The 26221-nt window shown below is 46.2% G+C and overlaps 1 protein-coding gene across 1 annotated transcript in view; it reads right to left on the reverse strand.

Moving 5' to 3' along the window:
- Nucleotides 1–3153: 3153 nt before the first annotated feature.
- Nucleotides 3154–26221, reverse strand: part of LOC137532380 (inter-alpha-trypsin inhibitor heavy chain H3-like) — a 241768-nt gene continuing 218700 nt past the window's right edge. The window contains exons 20-21 of the mRNA XM_068252813.1: nt 6082–6193; nt 3154–3389 (exon numbers count right to left, since the gene is read on the reverse strand). Of these exons, the coding sequence (XP_068108914.1) occupies nt 3251–3389; nt 6082–6193 (251 nt within the window). The 3' untranslated portion in view covers nt 3154–3250. The remainder of the gene's footprint in view (nt 3390–6081; nt 6194–26221) is intronic.

Genomic DNA, 26221 nt, shown 5'->3' on the forward strand with positions numbered 1-26221 from the left:
TCCTGAAATGACTGTATGCTTTGTTAGACACTGTCTGTAATATTTACTTACACATTTATGTTGTGTGAAAGGAATGTTACCTTTCAGCCTATCGCATTGTTAGGCCGGTTCACATTAGCGTTTTTTCGCGGATCCGGCCTTACGGATCCAGCCATCTGGATCCGGGAAAACTGTGCTGTAAAACGTCCGTTTTCCATCGGCTCCAATTGTGCTGAAAAACCTTCCGTTTCCGGTCCGCTGGGCAACATGGTCCGCAAAATTAGGGCCTGCAGCATTTTTTGTCTATTCAGCGGAACGGAAATCGGAACCGTACGGCTGGATCCGCAGCTAAAAGCGAATGTGAACCGGGTCTTACTGGGCAGCGTTTATATACAATGCCAATTGGTGCCGCCCATTTTCTCGTCATGTCCGCCAGCACTAAAGATGAAACAAGAAGAACAAATTACACAGTGATTATCATCTCTTGATCTAGCCTCTGTTTTTTGACTTCTCATTTATGTAGTGTCTTGATTTTTTTTTCTCCCCACAACAATCTTTTGGTAAGGTTCCTTTTTGCCCCCTCAGTATTATGCAGCTATTGTGAGAGTGGACTGTCAGGAACCGGCCCGCGGCACGCCTGCGTATACGGTTCCCGACTGCGGGTTTGACCAGATTGAGAGGGGAAGCAGCCTTAGTCAAGCTAAAACAAGGCTGGGACCCCTCAGAACACCTCTCACTGCCACCACTAGCGGTTCGCTAGACACTTCCACTCTGCTGTCGAGTCCTCAGCGCGCACTCCGCGTTTTCGTATTTGGGTCAGCTTTGCGCTTAGGCCAAATACGGGAACGCCACGCACCCACACACACACACACACACACAGTTGCAATCTTACTCTGTCGTGAAGCAAAGACCCACTAACAGTCATTCCGAACGATACTGTTAGCCACTCTGCTGTCGCTACTCGCACTGGCGTTGTTCGTACGTTGGGTCAGCTGCGCGCTTAGGCCAACGTATGACAAACGCCCCCACACACAATGCAATTACAATTTCATACGGTAGTGTTGCTCAAGCGTACAATTAGGCATGAAACTTATACACGGTTACACTTCAGTCTCTTCTAGGCTATGAGTGTTAGTTTAGTACGGCAGAAGTCAAGCTTATTAAATTATAATTTAATATTCTAGAAAAACATAGAACAATGCAGAACTTAATATATACAAAAAGTAAAGTAAAAATGTTACAAGATAAAAGTTACAAAAATAAGAGGTTACAAAGATACCACACACGGATATTTGCGTAAAAATAAACGGGGGAAAAAAGAACGTTACCAGCTTAGGTTAGAACGTTGTTTGACGGGAGGACGCCGTTTCGACCAGGAGTCGCGATCCTCCCTAGCTATTCGCTACCTCCGAGAGAAGATCCCGGTGGCTGTCCTGGGCCACCTTAAATAGTCCGAAGTGTCCCCTGGGGCATTTAATGTCCAGCCCCCAGGAACTAATGCAGTTTCCACGTTTGTGACATCACCGAACGCTTGTCATAATCCTTCTTGTGATATGCACTTCAAAGGGGGTTCCTGTTTTAGCTTCTTGAAGTTTGGCAGGATACAATCTCACCCATTGAACTCTGCAGACATCAAAAAGCTTCCTCCACATTATTTCCTTGGTTAAAGTGTATTTTAGCACATCCATGAAAAGATCGAATTTTGGTTACAGGTAGCAGTTGGCCTGTAATCCTGTTTACACTTACAGATTTCAAAGCAATTCCACTTCCGTTTTTAAAGTCTGTAGAAATTTCCAACCCCTTCAGGTGTCCGCTTCCCATCCCCAACACTCTGGCAGGCTTGCTTTGTATGATGGGACAATGGCTGATTCCAGTTCAAAAGCCATGCCGACCAGCCTATTCTTCCTCAATTGGCCGCTAATTAGCAGTACACACAGTTTCCCCGGCTGGACAATGAGGGCAGAGGTAATGTACATTTACATGCAGACTTACATTATCCTTCAGATTACTCTGGCCAGGTGGCCAATTACTACCAAGCACAATACACATCTGAGGTTTTACCCAGTAGACAGAAAAAAGACAGAAATATGTTCCGTTATTATCCTTAACATTATCAGCACCCCAATATATCACCACATGGACAGACAGGCACCCATGGGAGCTGTACAGCATTAGGTAATGGGGGGAAACACAGGTGTAAAATATACTCACACTTTAAAGGATACCCAAAGTGGCATGTGACATGATGAGATAGACATGTGTATGTATAGTGCCCAGCACACAAATAACTAGGCTGTGTTCCTTTTTTCTTTCTCTGCCTGAAAAAGTTAAATATCAAGTATGTAAGTGGCTGACTCAGTCCTGACTCAGACAGGAAGTGACTACAGCATGACCCTCACAGATAAGAAATTCCTCTTTTTATCTCTCTCTTGCTCTCAGAAGCCATTTTCTGCTAGGAAAGTTTTTTATAGTTGGAATTTCTTATCAATGAGGGTCACACTGTAATCACTTCCTGTCTGAGTCAGGACTGAGTCAGCCACTTACATACCTGATATGTAACTCTTTCAGGCAGAGAGAGAAAAAAAGGAACACAGCCTAGTTATCTGTGTGCTTGGCACTGTACATACACATGTCTATCTCATCATGTCACATGTCACTTCGGGTATCCTTTAAGGGTTGCCAATATCAGGTAAGCACTATACAGGCTCCCTTGACATACAGTATTGTGCGGTATGATTTGCGCGCAGCATAGGACCTTTATATGGTGTTTGGTCTCTGTGGCAGACTGCGCCAACAGGAAAACTGCAGTGACCACATCCCCCGACTGTCTTACCCAGTGACGCCAAGATGTCAGAATTGTCTTACCGCTCAGCTATGAGTCCACTACCGGACAGGAAGTGTGTCACCTGATCCCCACCACATCTTTAAAAATGTTTGCGTTGCAATTGACTTCTATTGCATTGTGTAGTTTGCGCACTATGCGGCAGTGTGCTACAGCAGAGGGAGAGAAATCTTTATTTTTGTTCCTTTTCTGAAGTTTATCTTTTCTTTAGTTTGTCTATATTAACAAAGAATGCTGTCCTGTCTTGTTTTAGACTTTCTGTAACATGTTATGTATTCAAGATATGGCTCATTTGTTTTTATGTTATACGTTGTGCACAAACACTCAGTATATTAATTAACACTTATTTATTTGATAAAAGACACTCAATAACACAGAATGAATAATCAGTGACTCCAGTAATACAGCAGCAATAGGTAGGCTGTACTCCTAGGCAATGCTGAAGATATCGGGTACAATGTAGTCTTCATGTGTGCCGTCAATCAGCCCTTCTCCATTGTTGTGTGCGAACCAGCAGGCCACCTTCCCACCATTCCTGGGGTCTCTCCGGTAATCTCTCTGTACTCCCCTACAATACAACAACGCAGCATGTTATATAAGCCAGGATATGGAAATAACATTTACCAAAGTCAGCCTAGCTGTCATTTATCCACACCTCCCAACCGTCCCGATTTCACCGGGACTGTCCCGGGTGAGTAGGTATGATCCCGTGACTCATGCAGTCTCTCCTGTGTCCTCTGTCCTGGCGCCATTCTGTGTTTCCCCCGGGCCAGTATAAATGTAGAGTATCACATCGACGCTCTCACCTCCCCGCTGGATTCCAGCAATGTGTACCCATTCTGTCTACTCTCCTCTCCCCTAGTGACGGTTTCTCCTACATTGCGTAATTGCACAAAATGTGTGGAGAGTCGGGCACTAGAGCGTTCAGTGAGGGTGAGAGGAAGACGCACATTGCTGGACTCCAGGAGAGAGGAGAGAGCAGGACAGCTTCCATCTGCTCTATATTACTCTACATTTATAAAGGGTTGGGAGCACAGAACAGGCCGACACACCACCAGGTGAGCTGTAATGGGGAAGAGAATGGGGTTTAGCCCTAGACCACCAGGGAAGCTGTAATTGTAAGGGGGTGTGTCCCTGCATACACCTGTCTGACACTACAGCTGTCACCACGCCTGCTTACACCGCTCTGATGCTATTGCTGTACCCTCCCCCGCTTAAATCACTCTGACACTGCGGCTGCACTCTCTCATGCTTACACCTCTCTGATGCTGCTGTTGTCCCCTCCCCTTTCCTCCACCTCTCTGATGCTGTTCCCTTCCTTGCTTACACCTCTCTGATGCTGCTGCTGTTCCCTCCCCTGCTTACACCTCTCTCAACTGTGGCTGTCCCCTCCCCAGCTTACATCGCTCTGACACTACAGCTGTACCCTCCTCTGCTTATAGCTCTCTGATGCTTTAGCTGTGCTCTCCTCAGCTTACACCTCTCTGACACTGCGGCTTTCCCCTCCCCTACATACATCTCTCTGACACTGCAGCTGTCACCTCCCTTGCTTACACCTATCTGACACTGCAGCTGTCACCTCCCCTGCTTACACCTCTCTGACACTGCGGCTGTCCCCTCCCCTGCTTACACCTCTCTGATACTGCAGGTGTCCCCTCCCTTGCTTACACCTCTCTGACACTGCAGCTGCCCCCTCCTCTGCTTACACCTCTCTGACACTGCAGCTGTCCCCTCCCTTGCTTACACCTCTCTGACACTGCAGCTGTCACCTCCCCTGCTTACATCTTTCTGATGCTGTTGTTGTACCCTACCCACTTACATTGCTCTGACACTGTGGCTGTACCCTCCCCTGTTTACACCTCTCTGATGCTGTGGCTGTGCTCTTCCCTGCTTACACCTCTCTGACACTGCTGCTGCCCCATCCCCTGCTTTCACCTTTCAGACACTGTGGCTGTCCCCTTCCCTGCTTACACCTCTGTGACACTGTGGCTGTTCCCTCCCCAGCTTATACCTCTCTGACACTGCAGCTGCCCCCTCCCCTGCTTACACCTCTCTGACACTGCGGCTGTGACCTCCCCTGCTTACACCTCTCTGACACTGCAGTTGTACCCTCCCCTGCTTACACCTCTCTGACACTGCAGCTGTCCCCTCCCCTGCTTACACCTCTCTGACACTGCAGCTGTCCCCTTCCCTGCTTACACCTCTGTGACACTGTGGCTGTTCCCTCCCCAGCTTATACCTCTCTGACACTGCAGCTGCCCCCTCCCCTGCTTACACCTCTGTGACACTGTGGCTGTTCCCTCCCCTGCTTACACCTCTCGGACACTGCGGCTGTGACCTCCCCTGCTTACATTGCTCTGACACTGCGGCTGTCCCCTTCCCGCTTATCCCTCTCTGGGCTGGTGCACACCTAGGGCTTGATTCACTAAACTTAATGTTTCTCTTTGGGATGGATCACACCAGAGCAACGTGATTTTTCACAAAAAGCAAACGCGGGTCCTGCAGAATTTCTGAGGAGATTCAGCCTCAATGTTAAGTATAGGAAAGTGGAAAATCAATCTGAAAAGTGCTAGATCAGAGCGATTTTCCAAGTAATTTTGTTACAAAGCCAGAACACTAGCAGTTGTACTGTACCTAAAAAAAAACACCAAAAACTACACAAAAACGCTCCAGAAATCGCTAGGTATAAATAGAAAATCGCTAGGCACAAGCCTAGAATCAACTTGAAAAATCACTTCTAAAAGCACTGAGCGTTTTCGATTATGCTAGCCCTTTTAGGTGTACACCGGCACTCTGACACTGCGGCTGTTCCCTCCTCTGCTTATGCCTCTCTGACACTGTGGCTGTCCCCTCCCCTGCTTACACCTCTCTGACACTGCGGCTGTTCCCTCCTCTGCTTATGCCTCTCTGACACTGTGGCTGTCCCCTCCCCTGCTTACACCTCTCTGACACTGCAGCTGTCCCCTCCCCTGCTTACACCTCTCTGACACTGCAGCTGTCCCCTCCCCTGCTTACACCTCTCTGATACTGCAGTTGTTCCCTCCCCTGCTTACACCTCTCTGCCACTGCAGCTGTCCCCTCCCCTGCTTACACCTCTCTGATACTGCGGTTGTCCCCTCCCCTGCTTACACCTCTCTGACACTGCAGCTGTACCCTCCCCTGCTTATGCCTCTCTGACACTGCGGCTGTTCCCTCCCCTGCTTACACCTCTCTGCCACTGCGGCTGACCTTGGCAAGTTTTGGTGCTAGTCTTTCCTTACCTTGTCACTGTAAGCAGCCTATTTTTCACCTTCATTGTGGCATCCGGCTCCTCAGCATTTTTGGTTTTGCGAATATTGGAAATTTCATAATCAATTCCATGGAAAAACTGGCCTGGAAAGTAAGTTCAGAACTGTTATATAAAGTTATGCAGGTGTGTGGTGCAAATGTCTTCTTCAGTACTTTACACTTTTAGATTTCTGTGCCAGATTTCAATGCGAACCTGTCACCATACAAATATAGATGTCATTAATGATGACTTGTAGTTAGAAGCTGCTGGTGCCCTGGCTGTCGTGTTCATCCAATGGCTTGCGTAATGGGGAGTCAGGGACTGTGAATTGCTGAAAAGTCAGTCAGACAGTTGTGTGATCTCCGTGTCATGCAGGAAGGAAGTCCTGGACTTTATTTGCTGCGGATGCTGCATGTAGCTGCTGTCACACCGCCACTAAGCTGCATGCAGCTGCTGTCCCACTGCCATTATTCACTTATGTGGTTGAAGATGATATATCTAGATCTCGCAGGACTTCAGTTCCTGCAAAGGGACCTAGATATTCGTCTATTTCGGTGTATGACTGCCAATCGCTCCCAGCGCGCTCTCGTTGCTGCCTGTTGGAGGGGAGATAAATGAATGCAGTTCCCATTCTTAATCTAAGACACCGTGCCAATGATTGCCAGCATCAATGAGATGGTCATTGTAACAAAGTAACATGTCCACGCATTACTTCCTGTTCACGTACTTATAGTACACGAGTAGGAAATAATGTGCGAGGACATCTTCTGGCAAAATAGTAAAATTACACCTACATACATTTACAGTATGTTAATAAAAAGACCCACACATACATTTCAAATTAACCCCTTACTTCCCACACTCTCCCATAGTTACCTAAATACATTTTATGGATACATAAAAAATGACAATTAAAAAAAATACATAAATAGTTACCTTAGGGACTTAATTTTTTTAATATGTATGTCAAAAGGGTATATTACTGTTATTTATGAAATTATGGGTCGGTAATTAGTCATGGACACAAAATTGAAAAAATGCACCTTTATTTCCAAATAAAATATTGGCGCCCAACATTGTACTAGGGAAATATTTTAACTGTTTTAATAACCAGGACCAACGGGCAAATACGTGTGGGTTTTAATTATGGTAGCATCTATTATTTTAAAACTATACTGACCGAAAACTGAGAAATAATGAATTTTTTCCAGTTTTTTTCTTATTTTCCTGTTAAAATGCATTTGGAATAAAATAATTCTTAGCAAAAAGTACCCCCCAAAGAAAGGCTGATTGGTGGTGAAAAAAACAAGATGTAGATCGTTTCGTCATTTTACCTTTACATGTTTTCTTTGAATTTTATTAAATGAATATGTTTAAAAACTACAATAACTTTTTGAATCATTTTCGTATAATTGCAAAATTATAGACCGTAATTACAAAATTAATTACAAATTTGCCAGAAATTTCGCAAAGTAATTTGGCATCCTAGTTGCGAATTTTGATGCAAAATGACAATTATGCAAAATTTGAGCTCAATACTAATGCTAATTTTATGTAATTTCCTCCAGCTTGGCAATGGACCAATAAACTACAGCCCCTGTTTAACTCTCTAGTAAGGCCACATGTGGAATATGGAATTCAGTTCTGGGCACCACATTACAGGAAAGATATTGCAGTTTTAGAGCAGGTGCAGAGACCAGCAACAAAATTGATACGTGGGATGGAAGGTCTCACTTACCAAGAAAGGTTAGACAAACTGGGTTTATTTAGTCTAGAGAAAAGACGCCTTAGAGGGGATCTAATTAACATGTATAAATACATCAGAGGGCAATATAAAAGCTTGGCGGATGAGCTTTTTGTCTCTAGGCCTTCTCAAAGGACTAGAGGACATGATCTGCGCATAGAGGAAAAGTGTTTTAGCCATTTATTTAGGAAAGGGTTCTTTACAGTAAGAGTGATTAAGATATGGAATGCATTGCCACAGTAAGTAGTTATGGCAAATTCTATACCTGCATTTAAAGGGGGCTTAGATGCTTTTCTTGCGTTGAAAGACATCCATGGCTACAATTACTAGGTAATGCCCAATGATGTTGATCCAGGGATTTTATCTGATTGCCATCTGTAGTCGGGATGGAATTTTTTCCCTTTTGGGGCTAATTGGACAATGCCTTGTAAGGGCTCGTTTCCACTATTGCGGTGCAGAATCGCCTGGATTCCACCGCTGTTGAAATTCCATGAATTAGCATGCGGATGCGAATTTGTGCGCGTCTTTTGCCGCGAATTCGCATGCGAATTCGCATAGGTGAGGGTATATGCGAAATTAACCATGTCACTGCCTGTTTGAATTACATTGGTACCTATGCGAATTCGCATGCGAATTCGCATGCGAATTCGCATGAAAATTCGCATACCATAGCCGCATGCGAATTTCCTATTAAATACATTAGCGGCGATTCGCATGCATTCCACTCGCAGGCGAATTCGTTGGCTCTTTTGTGCGTTTTTTTACCGCTGAAAAAAACGCACCTCAACAACGCTACAGTGGAAACAGGCCCATCCACTTGCATTACATGTGCGAATCTGCATGCGTTGGACGCATGCAGATTCGCGATAGTGGAAACGAGCCCTAAGGGTTTTTCGCCTTCCTCTGGATCAACAGGGATATGTGAGGGAGCAGGCTGGTGTTGGAGTTGTGCTTTGTTCTCTGGTTGAACTCGATGGACGTATGTCTTTTTTCAACCCAAATAACTATGTAACTAATTATCTGATTGGTCCATTTCCCAGCAGAATAGCGGTACTCTCCGAGGATAGCACGTTCTCCGAGGAGCTGGCAAAGTACTAATAATGAAAGAATTAAAGAAGTATGGCTAAACCTTACCAGAGTAGCTGCGCTTTGAGTCCTATGGGAGAAAAGCGCTTTACAAATGTTATTGTATTGTAAGGTACTAACAGCACAAATGACTGAATAGTTTAACTAGACCTTGCCAGAGGAGCTGGTAAGGTACTAACAGCACAAATGACGGAATAGTTTAACTAGACCTTGCCAGAGGAGGTGGTAAGGAACTAACAGCACAAATGACTGAATAGTTTAACTAGACCTTGCCAGGAGCTGGTAAGGTACTATCAGTCACTGGAGCTATGCAAGTAAGTCTGAACCTCACCAGAGGGGCTGGTAGGTTCTAGAGATGTTGCGAACTGTTCGCTCGGCGAACATCTCTGGGGCTTTTACTACTTCCAGGTCGCTCTGACCCGGAATAGTACGCCTGCGCTGCCCGGCGAAGCGCGTCCTAGATCGCGCTCCTGTTGCCGGGCACTCTCTGCGCATGTGCGTGACGTCGTTCATGACGTCACGCACATGCGCAGAGAGTGCCCGGCAACAGGAGCGCGATCTAGGACGCGCTTTGCCGGGCAGCGCAGGCGTCAGAGCGACCCGGAAGTAGTAAATGCCCCATGTATTCAGAGATGTTCGCCGGCGAACGGTTCGGGAACCGTTCGCTACATCTCTAGTAGGTTCTAATAGCTAGCGCCCCTTACCAGTGGCTAGGGCCCACTGGTGAGTAGAGTAGTCAGACAGGCAAGGTTCGATAACAGGCAGGCAGAGATAGTACAAAATCGGCAGGCGAGAGAGTAGTTAATATCAGGCAGAGGTTCAGCAACTTAAATCAGAAAGGCAGAGGTACAGAATCATTTAGCAATAGCAAGGTCAGACGGTAGCCAGAATCATACACAGGTTATTAGAATCCAATGTAATAATAACTAACTATAGATAGATGTATATCACAAACACTGCATATACATCTATCATCAACAGGAACCTCAGTAGGTCTGAGCGCTAACACTAGTGTATTCGCAACAGCAGACCAGTTGCCAATGATCTGTGAAGGCTTAAGAAGCCGAGGAAAGCCCAGCGCCATGCAATCAGCCAATCCAAGCGGCGAGAGTCACTCTTGACATCAGCTGACCGGCAGGTCAGCTGACGCGCCTTCTTCCAGCATAAAGGTCCTGTCTCTGCGCGCGCCCGCGCGATACACAGACCCTATGAGCAAGAGACAATGCCGTTCCCGGTGTGCTGGACGCCGCCGGGACGGATAAGGCCTGTGAACAGGGAACAAAGGTGGCTGTGGGTATAGCCTGCGTATCCGCAGCCGCCATAGTTTCAGATGTTACAGTACCCCCCCCTCTAGACGTGGACTCCGGACATGATCCACCTGGCCTATCAGGGTGCAATCTATGAAACTCCTCCCTGAGTTTCTGCATGCATGCGAGAAAGTGGTACCCAAGATCTCTCCTCTGCACCATACCCTCTCCAGTGGGTACTGTATGGAGTTATGCACCACCCGAAAATCCAAGATCTGCTCTATCTCGTACTCTGCTTCTCCATCAATCACCACTTGGGGGGGAGAGGAATCCACATGCACAGCAGGTTTCAAGAATGATACATGAAACGTTCTACCACCCCTGAAGCTGGGTGGGAGCGAGACAACATAGGTAACATTGTTGACCCTTTTGGTCACAGGGTATGGCCCTATGAATTTGGGACCCAATTTAATACCAATTTGAGCCGGAAAATACTACTTCTACTTACACAACAGATGTATTGTGCTATCCACATACTGATTCCTGTGAATTTTATAAAGGAAAAGCAGAGAATCCTATTGTAGGCAGTGGCCATATTGCCAAGCTAATGCTGACATCATATCCTCCCTGACTCTTGTTTCCCCCCCTCCCTTCTCTTGCTAAGAAAAACAAAAATTTGCTTTCCTAAAACAGAAAGAATTTGTGATAATTCCGGTTGGAGTGAGCTCGAGATGTCTCCCAGAGCACCACTGCTGAATATATGCAAATTAACCATTGTACCCTTAGAAGCTAAACACACCTCCAGAACCGCTGGAATGCAATGATGTGTCAGCTTGTTCATTTGTACAGAGCCATAATAATCCAACATGCATACAGACTGTTTGGATTGTTTGATCCTCATCAGTGCATGGCATGGATTAAATTGGCTCTATGCAATAGGGCTTGTAACACCGAGAGGTACAGACTAACCAGCAAGCTCATGGTGACTCAGAACTCATTGGAGTGTGTAAGGGACTACAATGGTCCTAAAAGCCCCCTTCTCTTGCTCATTGTGTATTCATTAGCTGCCCTCCTCCCAGAGTCTTTTTTTATTTACACATCCAATCACTGAGTCACCTCAGCCTTGCTTGTAAACACAAGTGATCAGCTAGGCAGGGAAATAAACTGGAAGAGGAGGAATATATTATAGATAAAAAGAACTCCCAGCATTCAAAAGAACTCCCAGCATTCAACTCTTTGGCACTAGGGCCAGTGCTCCTAAAGTATGTGATAACCCCAAACCATAACAGCAGAAAAAGTTTTGAATGCAGGATTAGCATCTTTATTATTATTAATATTATTTATTGTATTTATAAAGCGCCAACATATTACGCAGCGCTGGACATTAATTTAGGTTACAGACAATATTTAGGGGTGACAAACAGCAATATGACAATACAGGAATACAAGAAAACCAGATCACGCAGCACAGTATGAGTACCAGGTAATGCTTAGTCAGTCACTGGATGGGAGCATGGAGATCACACAGCACAGTATGAGTACAAGGTAATGCTTAGTCACTGGATGGAGCATGGAGATCACACAGCACAGTATGAGTACAAGGTAATGCTTAGTCACTGGATGGGGCATGGAGATCACACAGCACAGTATGAGTACAAGGTAATGCTTAGTCACTGGATGGAGCATGGAGATCACACAGCACAGTATGAGTACAAGGTAATGCTTAGTCACTGGAGGGGAGCATGGAGATCACACAGCACAGTATGAGTACAAGGTAATGCTTAGTCACTGGAGGGGAGCATGGAGATCACGCAGCACAGTATGAGTACAAGGTAATGCTTAGTCACTGGATGGAGCATGGAGATCACACAGCACAGTATGAGTACAAGGTAATGCTTAGTCACTGGATGCAGCATGGAGATCACACAGCACAGTATGAGTACAAGGTAATGCTTAGTCACTGGATGGAGCATGGAGATCACACAGCACAGTATGAGTACAAGGTAATGCTTAGTCACTGGATGGAGCATGGAGATCACACAGCACAGTATGAGTACAAGGTAATGCTTAGTCACTGGATGGGAGCATGGAGATCACACAGCACAGTATGAGTACAGGGTAATGCTTAGTCACTGGATGGGAGCATGGAGATCACACAGCACAGTATGAGTACAAGGTAATGCTTAGTCAGTCACTGGAGGGGAGCATGGAGATTAGGCAAGTTAGGTTCACTCAAATGCATAGCATGGGTGCACAGTAATGGAAGTGCATGATCAGGTAGGACACAAAAGGAGGAGGACCCTGCCCAAAAGGCTTACAATCTAGAGGGAGAGGTAGGGACACGAGAGGTAGGGGACCAGAGTTCAGCTGTGGGTTTAGAGCAATTGTGAGGGGTGGGTAGGCCAGAGTGAAAAGGTGAGTTTTGAAGGCCTTCTTGAAGGTGTTGAAGGAGGGGGCTGCTCTAATGGGTGGAGGTAGGGAGATCCATAGTGTTGGAGCGGCTCTTGAGAAGTCTTGGAGGCGTGCATGGGACTGGGTGATGCGAGGGACGGTCAGGCGAAGTTCATTGGAGGAGCGGAGTGAGCGGCTAGGTGTGTATCTCTGAGTAAGATCAGAAATGTAGGTTGGACAGGTTTTGTGGACGGATTTGTAGGTCAGACACAATATCTTGAATATGATTCTGGACTGGATAGGAAGCCAGTGGAGGGATTCACGGAGGAGATCCGCCGTGGTGGAGTGATGGGAGCAGTGGATAATTCTGGCTGCCGCATTCATGATGGACTGCAGTGGGGCTATTCGGGTCATAGGGAGACCAGACAGAAGGGCATTGCAGTAGTCGAGGCGGGAAATTATGAGGGCAGGGATGAGGAGTTTGGTGGTGGCAGAGGTCAGGAAAGGGCGAAATCTTACAGATGTTACGAAGGTGAAAGCTGCAGGACTTTGTGAGGTTTTGAATGTAGGGAGTGAAGGAGAGTGCGGAGTCCAGGGTGACACAGAGACAGCGGGCTTGAGAGGTAGGGCGAATGGTAGTGTGGTAGTGTAGTGTGGTAGTGTGGTTAACAGTGACTTGCACATCCGGGAGGTCCAGGGATGACTGGGGTGGGAAGATCATCAATTCCGTTTTGTCTAGATTTAGTTTCAGGAACCAAGCGGACATCCAGGAGGCGATGGCAGATAGGCAGGAGGAGACCTTGTCCATGGTAGTGGTGGATATGTCAGGGGTGTGGAGGTATGCAGATTTGGGTGTCATCTGCATACAGATGATAGTTAAAACCCATGGAGGAGATAACCTTGCCAATGGAGGATGTGTATAGGGAGAACAGTAGGGGGCCAAGGACCGAGCCTTGGGGGACTCCCACTGAGGGGTGGTTGGGGGTGGATGAGGACTCATTGAAGGAGGTCGTGAAGGAGCGGTTGGAGAGGTAGGATGAAAGCCAGGTCAGGGCGAGATCGTAAATGCCCATGGATTGGAGGGACTGGAGGAGTAGGGGATGATCTACTGTATTAAAAGCTGCTGAAAGGTCAAGGAGGAGGAGAATGGAGTATTTACCTTCAGCTTTAGCTAAGGCAAGGTCATTGACCACTTTGGTAAGAGATGTTTCGGTTGAGTGGGCAGGCCGAAATCCAGATTGCAGTGGGTCTAGTAGTGAGTTGGCATTGAGGTACTGGGTCAGGCGTTTGTGAACCAGACGCTCAAGGAATTTTGAGGCGAAGGGGAGGAGGGAGATCGGGCGGTAGTTGGAGGGTAGCGAGGGGTCGAGGGAGGGTTTCTTGAGCAGGGGCAGTACTGTGGCCTGCTTGAAGTCTGAGGGGAAGGTGCCTGTGGATAGGGAGAGGTTAAACAGGGTAGTGAGGACTGGGGCCAGATCCGTGAAGTGAGGTTGAAGTAGATCAGAACGGAAAGGTTCAAGGGGGGAGGTAGTGGTATGGTAAGTCTGCAGTAGGTGGTTGACTTCCTCAGTGGTAGTAGGAGTGAAGGAGGCGAGGGGAGGATAGGGTGGAGGAGGAGTTGGTTGTGAGCGGGTGGGAGGTGAAGATTGAAGATTGTATATTTCCTGACGGATGGAGACTATTTTGTTGGTGAAGTGGGTGGCTAAATCTGTGGCAGAGAGGGAGGAAACAGAAGGTGTGGGGGGGGTGGGTTTAGGCAGGGAGTTGAAGGTGCCAAAAAGACGCCGGGGATTGGAAGCTTGTGCTCCGATGAGCTTGGTAAAGTATTCCTGCTTCGCATGAGTAAGAACAGTGTGGAACTGCAGCAGGTTAGGCTTGTACTGTAAGAAATCCTGGTTTAGTCAAGTTTTCCTCCATTTTCGTTCATTCGCACGTGTTTCCCTCTGGAGGTTGCGAGTATGGGTAGTGCGCCAGGGCTGGGGGTTAGGGGGTCGGTTGCGGTGGAATATTGGTGGAGCAGCTTTCTCTAGGGCTGATGAGAGAGTTTGGTGATACTGAGCTGCAGCAACATTAGGACAGGTTAGGGTGGGGAGAGTGGAGGAGAGGCCATGGAGGGAGTCAGCAAGGACGCCAGGGTTGAGCTTGCGTAGGTCCCGCTGCCATCGACCAGGTGGGTGGGCGGGTAGTTTGGAGGTGCCTTCCGTGAGGAGGTTGAAGGTGAGAAGGTAATGGTCTGAGGGTGGAAATGGTGCGATGTCGAGGTCTGCAATGGTGGTGGATTTAGTGAATATAAGGTCGAGAGTGTGACGTGCAGTGAGAGTGGGGGCGTTGGTGTGTTGTACTAGGCCATGTGAGTTGGCTATGGTGAGTAGCCGGGTCACAACAGAGTTCTTGGGTTCATTGATGGGAATATTGAAATCCCAGAGGATGATGGTGGGGAGGTCAGAGGAGAGGATGTGTGGGAGCCAGGAGGAAAGGTTATCGAGAAATTGTCATGTGGAGCCCGGAGGGCGGTATAAGACTGCAACAATGACTGGGAGGGGATTCTAGAGGTGGATAGTGTGGGCCTCAATGATGTGAATTGTAGGGAGGAAGGTGGAGTGAGGACACGGAATGTGCAGGATGGGGAGAGGAGCAGACCCACCCCTCCCCCTGGCCTGTTGACTGGTCTGGGGGTGTGACTGAGGTGAAGCCCCCCCGTAGGAGAGGGTGAGTCAGAGGGGGTGAGCCATGTCTCAGTGAGTGCAAGGATGGTGAGGGATTTGGAGAGGAAGAGGTCGTGGACTGCTGTAAGTTTGTTGCGGACGGATCTGGCATTCCAGAGACCGCAGGGTAGGGGGAGTATGTGTTTGTGGGTGGGATGGATGGAAATAAGGTTGGAGCGAGGATGGGTGTTGAGGTTATTTGTGGACAGAGGGCTGTGAAGTGTATGGAGCAGGTCAGCAGGGGATCCTTGTCTGGCAGCAGGCTGTGGCCCAGGATTGGGTGATACATCACCAGCAGCAAGTAAGAGTAGGAGGGAAAGAGTGAGCAAATGTGAATGGGATTTAAATGTTTGTGAGGTTTTTGAGCTGCTGGAGGGAGAGAGAGATTTCAGGAGAGCTAACAGTTCATGAGAAGCTGAGTAAGGTGAGGAAAGCAGAGCAGGTGAAATGAATATGGAGTGAGGTACACTGGGAGGATGCATATTGCAATGCAACTTGTAGATATTTGCAGAAAGGCAGAACATAAGAAAAAGTGCAGTAAACATGGTAAGTGTCAATGATTATCATGAGGAAATTTCCAACCCCTAAACAGTTTATATGAGTATGCCGTTAGTGCAAGCAAACCTGTGTACATAAAGAGTCTACTTGGAAGTGCAACATATGTCCAGCAGTGGCATTTTGAGCAACAGCATTGGAGGCAGTTGTGGATGCAGAGTAGTAGTTTCCAGCAGAGTCCTGTGGCTGGTGAATCCTGTTTGAATTCTTGGTAAATTCTTGGTAAGTTGTTGCAAAGCACTTTGTAATAAATGGCACTTAGGAATTAAATGGCAGCAAATGACCTAGGCCACAAGTGACCTTCTTGCAGGGTTTAAATAGGTATGATAGCTGCCATGGCTGAAATGGAAGTGATTCTCTATTAGAAATTGAGAAAACAGTTCAGCTGGGGATGGGAGTGGCTACCACAAAACAGGCCTGTAATAAATAATTGGTGGTCACTGGGCTGGAACACAAGGATTCACAGGATGTAATATGGGAATTTACAAACATTCCTGAACTACTTACATTTATATTAAACAATCTTAGTAGCAATGTATGCAGCAAGCATACCAATTAAACGTGAAGATAATGATTGCAGTCACAAATTGTAAGGCAGACTGTTGCAAGGAATCAGCAAGCGTACCAATTAAACGTGAAGATAATGATTGCAGTCACAAACTGTAAGGCAGACTTTTGCAAGGAATCAGCAAGCGTACCAATTAAACGTGAAGATAATGATTGCAGTCACAAATTGTAAGACAGACTTTTGAAAGGAATCAGCAAGCGTACCAATTAAACGTGAAGATAATGATTGCAGTCACAAATTGTAAGGCAGACTTTTGCAAGGAATCAGCAAGCGTACCAATTAAACGTGAAGATAATGATTGCAGTCACAAATGGTAAGGCAGACTTTTGCAAGGAATCAGCAAGCGTACCAATTAAACGTGAAGATAATGATTGCAGTTACAAATTGTAAGGCAGACTTTTGCAAGGAATCAGCAAGCGTATCAATTAAACGTGAAGATAATGATTGCAGTCACAAATTGTAAGGAAGACTTTTGCAAGGAAGCAGCAAGCATACCAATTAAACGTGAAGATAATGATTGGAGTCACAAATTGTAAGGCAGACTTTAGCAAGGAATCAGCAAGCGTACCAATTAAACGTGAAGATAATGATTGCAGTCACAAATTGTAAGGCAGACTTTTGCAAGGAATCAGCAAGCGTACCAATTAAACGTGAAGATAATGATTGCAGTCACAAATTGTAAGGCAGACTTTTGCAAGGAATCAGCAAGCGTACCAATTAAACGTGAAGATAATGATTGCAGTTACAAATTGTAAGGCAGACTTTTGCAAAGAATCAACAAGCGTACCAATTAAACATAAAGATAATGATTGCAGTCCAAATCCAAATCCAAAAAAGCTTTATTGGCAGGACCAAATACATTTAGCATTGCCAAAGCAAAACAAAGAATTAACATGGGAGGGGGGATTGTGGGAATAAGGGAAGGGTATAGGAGGTTGGGGTATATATTCCATAGGTGTGTGGAGGATGTAAGGGACAGTATGGGGGACTGGGATATACAGTCCATAGGGGGTATTGGGGGTGTACAGTCCATGTGGTATCATGTTCCTCTCAGTTGGTGGCAGGCAGTGACATATTGGGCAGCTATTTGCACAGTTTTTTCCTCTTCCCCCAGTAGGATGTAGAGTTTCCTCTCCTCATCTGTGGAGGTAAAATCCTGGATGTGGGCGGAGAGTCTCTGGAAGTGGACAGTCCTCACAGGCAGGGCTGAGCTCTCGGATTCCGAATTTCGAGTTTGCCATCGGAATTTGGCAGTTCCGAGTAAGCACTCGAAACTCGAAAATTCTGCAATTCCGAGTACCGATTTCGTGTTTACATTGAAGTCAATTGTGCTAAATTCCGTGGTGAATTGTGAAGCCCCCTTACATGCTATCATCACCATTTGGCATGTATATTAAGCAGATGAGTAGGAACATGGTAAAAAAAAAATTTTGTGAAAAGAGCTTATAGTTTTTGAAATAAACGATTTTAAAGTTTCATAGGAAAAATGTTTTTTAAACTGTGTAAAATGACACTGCTGCAGAGCAGGTTACTGCATTCCGAGTTCTGTATACATATTGTATACATTTCATGAAAACAGACAGCCTGGGGTCCCCCCTCCCAAGCCTCCTTAACCCCTTGTCCCCCATGCAGGCTGGGATAGCCAGAATGCGGAGCCCCGGCCACGTGGGGCTTCGCACCCTGAGCTATACCAGCCCGCATGGTCCATGGCATGGGGGGGGGCTCTGGAGGAGAGGGGCGGCCAACCTCCCCCTCTCCCCCAGAGCCCTTGTCCATTCCATGGACAATGGGCTCTTCCCCACCTCCGGTGCCCCAGGAGGAGGTGGGGGCCGCCGACGTCCTGGGGGGTTCATGGTGCCATCCGGGGTTCCCCTTTAACAAGCGGACCCCGGAAGCCGCCCCCTCCCCAGGAGAAATGAGTATAGGGGTACACGGTACCCCTTACCCATTTCAGCAGAGTTAAAAAAAGAAATAAAAACACGACAACGAAAAAAGTCCTTTATTGTTCTAAATTAACCAGGGATACTTACCTTGGGATAATCTCACACCAGTAACCTCAGGAGTCGCCAGTATCCTCTTAGGACATCTCACCACCCTCCCACACTGACTAACTCCCACCACTGAATGGTCACAGTCAGCCTCTGCATCTGTATAGCAGAGGCTGAGAACACGAAAATTTTGCCTTTAAAACAAGAAATTTCGGCAAACAGTGATGCAATCAAAATGGCCACTGGGAAATCCCCGATCGCTGGAGGCCACACTAGAGTGGCGAAACCAGTGATTTTTCACATAGATGGTGGGTCCAGGTGACCAGAGCAGGAGGTGCCCTAATCCCCTGGACCCACCCATTCATGTGAAATAACGCGTATTCTGACACTCTGAGGTGGCCTCCGGGGAACGGGGATTCCCCAGCAGCCATTTTGTTTATGACACTGTTTGTTGAAAATTGTTGTTTTAGCAAACAATTTTCGTGTTTCTAGTTTATGCAATACAGATTGCAGAGGCTGTCTACAGCCATTCATCCCCAGGAGTTCTGCAGGATCGGCAGGTGCGCGGGACCTCCTAAGAGAATAGAGGGGGGCACAGCGCAGGAAGGTGGGAAAGTGGGCACAGAGCGGCGGGGAGGGGGGGAAGATGTCCTAAGAGGATACTGGCGACTCCTGAGGTTACTGGCATGAGATTATCCCAAGGTAAGTATCCCTGGTTAATTTAGAACAATAAAGGACTTTTTTCGTTGTCGTGTTTTTATTTCTTTTTTTAACTCTGCTGAAATGGGTAAGGGGTACCGTGTACCCCTATACTCATTTCTCCTGGGGAGGGGGCGGCTTCCGGGGTCCGCTTGTTAAAGGGGAACCCCGGATGGCACCATGAACCCCCCAGGACGTCGGCGGCCCCCACCTCCTCCTGGGGCACCGGAGGTGGGGAAGAGCCCCTTGTCCATGGATTGGACAAGGGCTCTGGGGGAGAGGGGGAGGTTGGCCGCCCCTCTCCTCCAGAGCCCCCCCATACCATGGACCATGCGGGCTGGTATAGCTCAGGGTGCGAAGCCCCACGTGGCCGGGGCTCCGCATTCTGGCTATCCCAGCCTGCATGGGGGACAAGGGGTTAAGGAGGCTTGGGAGGGGGGACCCCAGGCTGTCTGTTTTCATGAAATGTATACAATATGTATACAGAACTCGGAATGTAGTAACCTGTTCTGCAGCAGTGTCATTTTACACAGTTTAAAAAACATTTTTCTTATGAAACTTTGAAATCGATTTGCTCAAAAACTATAAGCTCTTTTCACAAATTTTTTTTTTACCATGTTCCTACTCATCTGCTTAATATACATGCCAAATGGTGATGATAGCATGTACGGAGGCTTTACAATTAACCGCAGAAGTTAACACTATTTAATTCAATAGAAATGCACTCGGAACACGAAAATTCGGAACACGAAACTCGGTTTTCGCATGCGGTACACGAAATTTCGACGAAATCGGAATTCAGCTGTTCCGCTCAGCCCTACTCACAGGTGCGTATTTGCTGCAGTGTAGCAGTCACAAATTGTAAGGCAGACTGTTGCAAGGAATCAGCAAGCGTACCAATTAAACGTGAAGATAATGATTGCAGTTACAAATTGTAAGGCAGACTTTTGCAAGGAATCAGCAAGCGTACCTGATGAGGAAGATGAAAAGAATGCAGGTTAGGTGATGCAAGAAGCAGCTTGTAGATATAGCAGTACTACAATTCTTGGTAAATTCTTGGTAAGTTGTTGCAAAGCACTTTGTAATAAATGGCACTTAGGAATTAAATGGCACCAAATGACCTAGGCCACAAGTGACCTTCTTGCAGTGTTTAAATAGGTATGATAGCTGCCATGGCTGAATGGAAGTGATTCTCAATTAGAAATTGAGAAAACAGTTCAGCTGGGGATGGGAGTGGCTACCAAAAAACAGGCCTGTGTGAGGATCCGCGCAGCTGCCTGCGCAGGCAGGCAGCCTTTTGACCACTGTTCAGGTCTGCATTCTGCAGGTCTCTGGAAGAGAGACCTTTTGTCAGTTGTGCAGCTTGCTGCTGAGGAATTTGCATACGTTTGTCATGCAGATTGCCTAGCCACATCTTTTGTGAGCTTGCTCTATAAAGAGCTATGTTTCCCACAGTAAGTTGCTGGTCATAAGGGTTAGTTCCTGTGAAACACTCTGGAGAGTGTCAGCCTTGCTCATTGTTTGAAGATTAGCTTAGAGTAATTCCTGGGACTGCACTAGGCAGGTTTCCCTAGTACAGTTAGGATTGTTTATCTGTTTTGTTTGTCTGTTGCGATTGTCCTGTCCCAGCGGTGGTTGACAGGAAATCGTCCTGTGTGTCTGGGTGCTAACCTGAACAGCGGTTGTTACTGGTAGCCCCTTCTGTTCTGTCTTCCTGGATCGCACTAGCCTCTTTCGCTAGTGCTGTAGATCCTTCTGTTCTATCTCCTCTATCTGTTTTGCCTGGATCGCACTCGCCTAGCGCTAGTGCTGTGGATCCGTCTGATCTCCATCTCTCTTTCTATACTTGGATCGCACTCGCCTTTCGCTAGTGCTGTGGATCCTATCTCTCGCTTGTTCCTGTTTTCGTGTGTCTGTCTTGTCCGCTACGAACGCTTGCTGGAGGCTCGGTGAGGTAACCGTTAAGCAAGCGCTCGCGTCCTCTGTTTCATGTTTGTCTGTCGGTGGTTAGTTAGGCGTGCTTGTCTCTATTGTGCTTATCACGTGGAGACCGCGCATAAATGCGTGCACTGTTGCGAATGAGTGCGGTGTTCACGTTTAGCTAGCGTTTGTTATTTTCCTTATCTTCTCATTGTATGATTGCTGTGCCTTTGCTACTCTCGTGCTCTGCCTTGCTGTAGCCTTGTGTCACCTCTGGCAATCGCCTCTCTCGCGATTGCGTTCCTGCTTCATATCCGCTGTTGTGTATGCACCGTCGCGGGTTGGCGACTAGTTTGGTGCACACACATACAATCTGTCCCTTTGCTCAATCTCCCTTTCAGGGCTATCTTGCCCTGTGTTTCTGCCCCTCGTGCAATTCCTGTCTGGCGTGTGTGGTAGGGCAGAGGAGCTGTTCCTCTGCACTCCACAGCTCCACCTGTCGACAGGAATTTCCCTCTACAGGTGCATTGCACCTTCTGTTGGGTTTCCTCAAATTATACACTTGTGGAGGATTTCCGCAGTGTCAGCGCACATCTTGTGCGCTGATCTCGGAGAGAATTCCACAATCGTTACAGCCTGTAATAAATAATTAGTGGTCACTGGGCTGGAACACAAGGATTCACAGGATGTAATATGGGAATTTACAAACATTCCTGAACTACTTAAATTTATATTAAACAATCTTAGTAGCAATGTATGCAGCAAGCGTACCAATTAAACGTGAAGATAATGATTGCAGTCACAAATTGTGAGGCAGACTTTTGCAAGGAATCAGCAAGCGTACCAATTAAACATGAAGATAATGATTGCAGTCACAAATTGTAAGGCAGACTTTTGCAAGGAATCAGCAAGCGTACTAATTCAACGTGAAGATAATGATTGTAGTCACATATTGTAAGGCAGACTTTTGCAAGGAATCAGCAAGCATACCAATTAAACGTGAAGATAATGATTGCAGTCACAAATTGTAAGGCAGACTTTTGCAAGGAATCAGCAAGCATACCAATTAAACGTGAAGATAATGATTGCAGTCACAAATTGTAAGGCAGACTTTTGCAAGGAATCAGCAAGCGTACCAATTAAACGTGAAGATAATGATTGCAGTCACAAATTGTAAGGCAGACTTTTCCAAGGAACCAGCAAGCGTACTGATTAAACGTGAAGATAATGATTGCAGTCACAAATTGTAAGGCAGACTTTTGCAAGGAATCAGCAAGCATACCAATTAAACGTGAAGATAATGATTGCAGTCACAAATTGTAAGGCAGACTTTTGCAAGGAATCAGCAAGCGTACCAATTAAACGTGAAGATAATGATTGCAGTCACAAATTGTAAGGCAGACTTTAGCAAGGAATCAGCAAGCGTACCAATTAAACGTGAAGATAATGATTGCAGTCACAAATTGTAAGGCAGACTTTTGCAAGGAATTAGCAAGCGTACCAATTAAACGTGAAGATAATGATTGCAGTCACAAATTGTAAGGAAGATTTTGCAAGGAATCAGCAAGCGTACCAATTAAATGTGAAGATAATGATTGCAGTCACAAATTGTAAGGCAGACTTTTGCAAGGAATCAGCAAGCGTACCAATTAAATGTGAAGATAATGATTGCAGTCACAAATTGTAAGGCAGACTTTTGCAAGGAATGAGCAAGCGTACCAATTAAACATGAAGATAATGATTGCAGTCACAAATTGTAAGGCAGACTTTAGCAAGGAATCAGCAAGCGTACCAATTAAACGTGAAGATAATGATTGCAGTCACAAATTGTAAGGCAGACTTTAGCAAGGAATCAGCAAGCGTACCAATTCAACGTGAAGATAATGATTGCAGTCACAAATTGTAAGGCAGACTTTTGCAAGGAATCAGCCAGCGTACCAATTAAACGTGAAGATAATGATTGCAGTCACAAATTGTAAGGCAGACTTTTGCAAGGAATCAGCAAGCGCACCAATTAAACGTGAAGATAATGATTGCAGTCACAAATTGTAAGGCAGACTTTTGCAAGGAATCAGCAAGCGTACCAATTAAACGTGAAGATAATGATTGCAGTCACAAACTGTAAGGCAGACTTTTGCAAGGAATCAGCAAGCGAACCAATTAAACGTGAAGATAATGATTGCAGTCCAAATCCAAATCCAAAAAAGCTTTATTGGCAGGACCAAATACATTTAGCATTGCCAAAGCAAAACAAAGAATTAACATGGGAGGGGGATTGTGGGAATAAGGGAAGAGTATAGGAGGTTGGGGTATATAGTCCATAGGTGTGTGGAGGATGTAAGGGACAGTATGGGGGACTGGGATATACAGTCCATAGGGGGTATTGGGGTTATACAGTCCACGTGGTATCATGTTCCTCTCAGTTGGTGGCAGGCAGTGACATATCGGGCAGCTATTTGCACAGTTTTTTCCTCTTCCCCCAGTAGAATGTAGAGTTTCCTCTCCTCATCTGTGGAGGTACAATCCTGGATGTGGGCGGAGAGTCTCTGGAAGTGGACAGTCCTCACAGGTGCGTATTTGCTGCTGTGTAGCAGTCACAAATTGTTAAGCAGACTTTGCAAGGAATCAGCAAGCGTACCAATTAAACGTGAAGATAATGATTGCAGTCACAGATTGTAAGGCAGACTTTTGCAAGGAATCAGCAAGCGTACCTGATGAGGAAGATGAAAATAATGCAGGTTAGGTGATGCAAGAAGCAGCTTGTAGATATAGCAGTACTACAATTCTTGGTAAATTCTTGGTAAGTTGTTGCAAAGCACTTTGTAATAAATGGCACTTAGGAATTAAATGGCACCAAATGACCTAGGCCACAAGTGACCTTCTTGCAGTGTTTAAATAGGTATGATAGCTGCCATGGCTGAATGGAAGTGATTCTCAATTAGAAATTGAGAAAACAGTTCAGCTGGGGATGGGAGTGGCTACCAAAAAACAGGCCTGTGTGAGGATCCGAGCGGCTGCCGGCGCAGGCAGGCAGCCTTTTGACCACTGTTCAGGTCTGCATTCTGCAGGTCTCTGGAAGAGAGACCTTTTGTCAGTTGTGCAGCTTGCTGCTGAGGAATTTGCATACGTTTGTCATGCAGATTGCCTAGCCACATCCTTTGTGAGCTTGCTCTATAAAGAGCTATGTTTCCCACAGTAAGTTGCTGGTCATAAGGGTTAGTTCCTGTGAAACACTCTGGAGAGTGTCAGCCTTACTCATTGTTTGAAGATTAGCTTAGAGTAATTCCTGGGACTGCACTAGGCAGGTTTTCCTAGTGCAGTTAGGATTGTTTATCTGTTTTGTTTGTCTGTTGCGATTGTCCTGTCCCAGCGGTGGTCGACAGGAAATCGTCCTGTGTGTCTGGGTGCTAACCTGAACAGCGGTTGTTACTGGTAGCCCCTTCTGTTCTGTCTTCCTGGATCGCACTAGCCTCTTTCGCTAGTGCTGTGGATCCTTCTGTTCTATCTCCTCTATCTGTTTTGCCTGGATCGCACTCGCCTAGTGCTAGTGCTGTGGATCCGTCTGATCTCCATCTCTCTTTCTATACTTGGATCGCACTCGCCTTTCGCTAGTGCTGTGGATCCTATCTCTCGCTTGTTCCTGTTTTCGTGTGTCTGTCTTGTCCGCTACGAATGCTTGCTGGAGGCTCGGTGAGGTAACCGTTAAGCAAGCGCTCGCGTCCTCTGTTTCATGTTTGTCTGTCGGTGGTTAGTTAGGCGTGCTTGTCTCTATTGTGCTTATCACGTGGAGACCGCGCATAAACGCGTGCACTGTTGAGAATGAGTGCGGTGTTCACGTTTAGCTAGCGTTTGTTATTTTCCTTATCTTCTCATTGTATGATTGCTGTGCCTTTGCTACTCTCGTGCTCTGCCTTGCTGTAGCCTTGTGTCACCTCTGGCAATCGCCTCTCTCGCGATTGCGTTCCTGCTTCATATCCGCTGTTGTGTATGCACCGTCGCGGGTTGGCGACTAGTTTGGTGCACACACATACAATCTGTCCCTTTGCTCAATCTCCCTTTCAGGGCTATCTTGCCCTGCGTTTCTGCCCCTCGTGCAATTCCTGTCTGGCGTGTGTGGTAGGGCAGAGGAGCTGTTCCTCTGCACTCCACAGCTCCACCTGTCGACAGGAATTTCCCTCTACAGGTGCATTGCACCTTCTGCTGGGTTTCCTCAAATTATACGCTTGTGGAGGATTTCCGCAGTGTCAGCGCACGTCTTGTGCGCTGATCTCGGAGAGAATTCCACAATCGTTACAGCCTGTAATAAATAATTAGTGGTCACTGGGCTGGAACACAAGGATTCACAGGATGTAATATGGGAATTTACAAACATTCCTGAACAACTTAAATTTATATTAAACAATCTTAGTAGCAATGTATGCAGCAAGCGTACCAATTAAACGTCAAGATAATGATTGCAGTCACAAATTGTGATGCAGACTTTTGCAAGGAATCAGCAAGCGTACCAATTAAACATGAAGATAATGATTGCAGTCACAAATTGTAAGGCAGACTTTTGCAAGGAATCAGCAAGCGTACCAATTCAACGTGAAGATAATGATTGCAGTCACATATTGTAAGGCAGACTTTTGCAAGGAATCAGCAAGCGTACCAATTAAACGTGAAGATAATGATTGCAGTCACAAATTGTAAGGCAGACTTTTGCAAGGAATCAGCAAGCGTACCAATTAAACGTGAAGATAATGATTGCAGTCACAAATTGTAAGGCAGACTTTTCCAAGGAATCAGCAAGCGTACTGATTAAACGTGAAGATAATGATTGCAGTCACAAATTGTAAGGCAGACTTTTGCAAGGAATCAGCAAAAGTACCAATTAAACGTGAAGATAATGATTGCAGTCACAAATTGTAAGGCAGACTTTTGCAAGGAATCAGCAAGCGTACCAATTAAACGTGAAGATAATGATTGCAGTCACAAATTGTAAGGCAGACTTTTGCAAGGAATCAGCAAGCGTACCAATTAAATGTGAAGATAATGATTGCAGTCACAAATTGTAAGGCAGACTTTTGCAAGGAATCAGCAAGCGTACCAATTAAACGTGAAGGTAATGATTGCAGTCACAAATTGTAAGGCAGACTTTTGCAAGGAATCAGCAAGCGTACCAATTAAACGTGAAGATAATGATTGCAGTCACAAATTGTAAGGCAGACTTTAGCAAGGAATCAGCAA

Source organism: Hyperolius riggenbachi, chromosome 9 (assembly GCF_040937935.1).
Source record: "Hyperolius riggenbachi isolate aHypRig1 chromosome 9, aHypRig1.pri, whole genome shotgun sequence".
In the NCBI taxonomy this organism is placed as follows: Eukaryota; Metazoa; Chordata; class Amphibia; order Anura; family Hyperoliidae; genus Hyperolius; species Hyperolius riggenbachi.